Source organism: Lipophrys pholis, assembly GCF_963383615.2.
Source record: "Lipophrys pholis genome assembly, chromosome: 4".
Taxonomy (NCBI): Eukaryota; Metazoa; Chordata; class Actinopteri; order Blenniiformes; family Blenniidae; genus Lipophrys; species Lipophrys pholis.
In genome coordinates, this window is record NC_137637.1 from 17,734,586 (window position 1) to 17,740,585 (window position 6,000).

At 43.7% G+C, this 6,000-nt stretch overlaps 1 protein-coding gene across 1 annotated transcript in view; it reads right to left on the minus strand.

The window, feature by feature from the left end:
* The window catches only part of plxna1b (plexin A1b), a 197,248-nt gene that overhangs the window by 141,072 nt on the left and 50,176 nt on the right, over positions 1-6,000 (minus strand). Inside the window, exon 3 of the mRNA XM_080461568.1 lies at positions 914-1,096. Within this exon, the coding sequence (XP_080317694.1) occupies positions 914-1,096 (183 nt within the window). The remainder of the gene's footprint in view (positions 1-913; positions 1,097-6,000) is intronic.

A 6,000-nucleotide genomic window follows, 5' to 3' on the forward strand; every position in this document is an offset into this window, starting at 1 on the left:
GACAAACACACAAACACAGCGTGCATACACAAACATGCATTAAAAGCACACGAGCACGCAGGCTGATTATACATTCATAATATTGAATGGATGACAGGTCTTGAAGCAGTACAGAGGGAAATGGGGTGAATTCTAATGAGCTACCATTTACCCCCAGAGCTCTGTCCTGCATAGATTGGATACACATGCTCAGACAAACACACACAATAGCAAAACCTCTGATTCACCACCGCCGTATTGCACCAAAAGAATTGTAATTATTGGATATTATATATACAACCTAATTCAGCAAAATATAAGTAACATGCAGGTGAGCTGCAGAGGTGTAAAAGCTGGGTCAGAATGTGCATTTGACGCGAGCACGACCACAAATAAGCAAACAATAGGAAATTAATTGAAAAATTGAAAGTAAAAATTCTATCCCTCCATCAATCACCACTTTATCCCTCCTTCTGCTTCTCTACCCGACCATGTGAACTGTCAGCCGTGCGCAGCTGACCCGCACAGAGAAGCCATTCGCCAGTCATAGCTGCCGGATTGATTGAAGGCAAGCTCTTAAAATTAGAAGCAAGACCGTTCGTGGCATTGGGACACAGCAGTAACGTTTTATGTCTTGACGTGACTAACATGACAATCAATGAGGGAGCAGCAACAGACTTGGCCTGAAATTGCTTGTTAAAGGAACAGGTTTTAAAGAGGCACTTGAATGTCCCATTGGAAATGGCCACGAGTGAGAAAAAAGGGTGTTGGCTGAATTTAATTTTGGTGTAAAAAGCGGTCTGCAAAGTGCCTCCTGTAAATCGGCAACGATTAAGCCATGAGGACACAGGTCACAAGGTGATGACCAGGACAAACAGCGACTGACTATGCAACAGGAAAAGAAAAAAAGAAAAAAAAAGTCAAATAGACCTACCTTCTTGAGTTTTCCATTGCGCGTTCCAACAAACGCCACAGTGTTGCCACGGTAGTCGTACGCCGCCACCGAGGTCATGCCATCGTCCTTATCGATGAAGAGAGGGGTCCCCTCAATTGTGCTGGTGCCCCCTAGAGGCTGATTGAAGTCCTGGCCACAGAAGTTATCGTCGATCTGCAGCGGCTGGAGGAAGAAAGAGGAAATGAACAAGACATAACTGACAGAGCGAATGAAGGGCCAGTTGTAAAGATGGCATTGGGCGGAGTAAGAAGGAAATAAACACAAGCTGATGGGACTTTTGGGATTTCACTTATGTTGTAATACATGAGATCTGATGCATTTGTTTCACACTGAGCCGACTCTCCCCAGGCTAAAAGGCCTCTCTGTGTGGAGTTTGCATGTTTTCTCTGTACGTGGTCCCTCAGCCAAATATTGTGTTCACATCCTCAAGTGATCAGTATGGAGACTAACAGTAAAATGTTTATTTACAGCCATGCCGTTTCTGTGTGTAATTAAATCCAATGTAAGCCGACACTTTGAGAGCCTCTTGCGTTTAGAGGAACAACAAAGCAGCAGAGCAAGAACACTCAACAAAACCAAAGTCAGTTCGCCTCAGAACAGTGGGTGCTCCAACCCAAGCACCCCCAGTATACCTCTCAAAACAAACCCTGAAAGCAGCCAAGCTGTCGAAAAGTCCGCTCGCCACTTGTTTCCACACCCAGCGGGCCCATGCAGAGAGGCCTACAGGTGCATTATCTCATTTTAATGCTTTTCTTTGAGCATGTTAAGTGGACTATTGAAATCACAGGCCATTCAAACACACATACACACAGATGCAGCCACCTCTCAAGCAAAATCCCATCATACTGATCTTTTTTTTTTTTTTTTTATTATTATTCTTTTTAACTCTGAAGTGTTCAGTCATGCTGGTGACACGGCGGTAATGCTGGTGACCATGTGAAAATATCTGCAGCATTCCAGAGTCACAAGGGGCCTATCGCCCAGGGCAATCCACTGACCCATATAATGCCTGAACCAGTCGCACAAACACGCGCACACACACACACACACACACACACACACTTGGCATAATCTATGACGGCAGGTTAGAGTGGAAAAGACAATGAATGCTTTGTCAAACTCACATTTTTGCTGTCATACACATCTTTAGGCTATCACTCTACTATGAGTGTGGTTTGATTATGGCTGAAGAGGTTTTATTGAATCAGATAAATGCTTGATGACATCTTTAATAATGGCTTGTTCTCACCTCCTCTTATGAATTCCTTTTCCACTTTCCCCAGTTTAATAATATCAGAATGACAGAATGATATTTCAGTGTTTTATAAGGTTTTTTTTTCTTTTCAGTGTTTTTCAGATTATAAGAGCTGTAGGAGTTTTTATAACATGGGTTGGACAAAAAGCCCAGACACCCCCACGCACTCCCAAACACTGTATTGTATTACAACCCTTGATTCCTACTCTGACCACGACGTATGAAAATTAAAGAAAACGTGAACGGAAGTGTGACAAACAAAATATTCAAGATGCCATCAAAACCTACACTGTCAGCAATAATCACTAAATTGTAAGGGATCCCTGTCCAAAACAGCTCAATACAATGAGAGACGAAGTAATAACAAAATATTGATTTTCTATGAATTTAATGGTGAATTGTAAAACACTTTTTCTCTTGGTTTTCGTTTTACAACGTGACCACTGATGTCATAATAATCCATTGTGCCGCTTTATTAAGGCTTTGTTGTGATCACGATTTACATGGCTGAGAAATATATTTCAAAATGTATACCAATATTAAAAGTCCAATTCACAGAATTAAATTACAACAGATAATACAAAATAGCGGCTTACTAGCCTGTAGCTTGATCATTAAAGTTGTTTATGTGCTATTCTCTAAAAGTTGGTTTCAGGTGCAGATTCGATTATAGTGTTATTGACCGTGTGTGTGTGTGTGTGTGTGTGTGTGTGTGTGTGTGTGTGTGTGTGTGTGTGTGTGTGTGTGTGTGTGTGTGTGTGTGTGTGTGTGTGTGTGTGTTGTGAGACAGGATCTGTTTGCCAGCTGAAGTGCAGAACTGAATGGGCGTCAGCTTGTTTACCAGAGCCGATGTACATGTGTGACTTGATAGACACACACACACACACACACACACACACACTGGGAGTGTGTAAATGGCAGTGTAATCCACAGTCTTATCACTACATCATCTGATTGATCCACACAGGAGAGAAGATAACACACCCCTCCCTCCCTCTCTACCTCTATCCCTTCCTGATCTGCCTAAATTGCCTGCAGCTCAGCACGCGTCAATAAAACATTATTCTGCTTCTTTTTTTTTCCCACCTTCTCACTCTTTTTCTCCGTCTCCTTCCAGCAGCTACGGTAACTGAGCAGGCATCAATATCATCTCCCCGTCCTGCTCTCCCTCGGCCGTGCCTTTCCTTATCCAAGAAGTTTTGCCTCCTTCTCTCATTCAGGTTTAAAGGGCCAACAGCACAGAGGGCACTTTTTTTAAAGCCCCCCATCCACTCATCTTCTACATCCAACTCTAGGGTCGCGGGGCACTCCAGCCAATCCCTGGAGACTACAGGTGAAAGGCCACGCACACCCTGGATGGGTCGCCTGTCACTTTTAAAGTGGACGCAGCCTCAGCTACTGCTCAGTCGCTTTGCCCTGTACACGCTCACGTGAAGCCATATTAGATTGTCCAGAGATATCAGCTCAAGTCAACAGTACGCTTGGCCCCTCTTGCTCTCTATTTTTTCCCCCTGCACGGTCGTGTCACACGGTTAAAGAAACGAACAAAGAAAGAGGACAATTTAATGGAAGCCCCAGTATGTAGCGGTGTGTGTGTGTGTGTGTGTGCTAAGGAAAGTGAGAGATGGAAACACACAGAGCCATTACCTGAAACAACTTTCTTTTGTAACCACTAATGGCTCGGGGGGCAATTTCTTCCCTCAGAACAAAAGGTGACACACACATGCACACACACCCACACCCATACACACACACACACACACCCACACTCAACTGAGACCAACATGAGCCTACGGGTTGTGCGCGTGTTTATTTTCTAGGTGTGCACACAGAATTCGCTTCAAGCAGTCAAACGATTCCCATCGCGGTCACATGACATCCGGCGAGGGCAATGGTTTTAAACGATGTAGCTATGTGTAAGAGATCCATCAGTCTGGATTAGAGTCAGCCTCACACTAACAGACACACACACACACTAACACACGCACACGGGCACAGAAGTAAACCCTGTGACGTCACAGCCTCCGGGAGGCAAGTTTAAAAGGGTTAATCCATCATCTATAGATGGATCCGGCAGCACGCGAGACGAACTGGGTCCATAACAGGTTCACACACACACACACACACACGCACACACACAATGCATGAACTGAAAACACTAACCTAGTAGCCTGTGCAGCTTACTGTGTGGCGGTGGAGGGTAAAGATGCAGTAACATTCCTGATCCCTCAAATTTCCCCTTGAGGTCAAAAAACATTTTACCAGAGGTTACGTCCTGAAGTGAGCGCCGCATTTCAACAAAGGAGATTACCATGTGATTTAGAACCGATATTCAGCATGAAAAGAAGAATCTTTTCTGTCTTCTCTGCAGGGTTATTGGCTTCAGACTATTTAAATGTTCTGCGGACCCAAGACAAAACACTCCACGGGGATGAAGGAGTTAAGCCCGTAACCTTCTCATGACTTTGGCATGCATGAGAGGAGGTTTATTGTTTTGGTTTTCAGGGTGCGTGCGGTACACTCACCACGAATCTGCGCATTTGCAGTTCGGAGGACCTTGTTTTGGGGTTTTTTTTCTCTCCCTCTACCCTGGAAGCATTGGGGGGGGGGGGGGGGGGGGGGGGGGGCGATTTTGGGTGATTCGTAATGTGGGGAATCTAGACAAATATCTGTGTGTGCACGTTTGACTACATCAGTGTACCCGTGAGCAGCTGAGCAAAATAAAATGCTCCTTGAGGCGAATCTTCACTTACTTGTGATTTGGGTTAAATGTGCCTTCTAAATCAAGTTGTAAAGGAAGGAAAAGGTGAGATTTATCACTGCGAATTCTTTGCAAAGGTCTACACTGTGCAACGGCAGTGAGGTGACATCAGATAAATGACTCCACAGCGTGAAGTCTCCACATAGGCAAACAGGTGAGGATAACCTCATGTGAATGGTATGAGCCAATTGTGTCAGCTCCTGTATGTACGCCACATTGTACTGTGCTCTATAAGAATTTTATCATGCTTGTATATAAGAAGATCACTAAATGGAAGAAAGAAAACAGCATATATATCTCAGAATATGCACCAATACTTAAAAAAAAAAAAACTAAATCAATTGTATTACACATATACGGCTGCTGTATTAAGATATTATCCATGAGACATTGTACATTTTTGCCCCCCACCAAAAAGAAAAATCACAAAATGTGTAACTTATGATATAGTGAAATCAATGTATTTTATCTTGAAAACAATCAATATGTTATCATAATTGTTCCACGTCTACTTCATCCATTAATCAGATTTGTTCTGTTCAATTAAACCTTTATTGCATATCGAGTAGATCAGAAGTCTTCCTGGCTTAGAAGGGGTTAACAAACAAACTCGTAGCGAACCATTATATTTACGGCGTGTACATGTGAGCTGTCAGCTGATATTCAAGGTCAGAGAGAAATATGTGACCCAGATACTGCCGATACAATATATAAGGATTGTACACACATAAAGCCAGAGTGGTCGCCAGAAACAGCCAGGGGTCACTTATGACAACGAATAACGGCCAACAACTGCCGTGGTTTCCCATGGGTGGAGCCGCTTCACCCACTTCACACTGGAAAAATCATGAAATATAGTCATTCATATGGCACCAAACATGTGTGGACACACAACTCAGCCCACAGTAACATTGACTGATTACAGATGTGCCCTGGCGAGCCTGCGCCCAAGGAAATGGTGGAATAATCATCCCCCCTATGATTGCTATTTCTTTAACATGTTGCGTCTGGCGAATATGTGTGGGCAGACATTACGCTGACCTCAAGTGG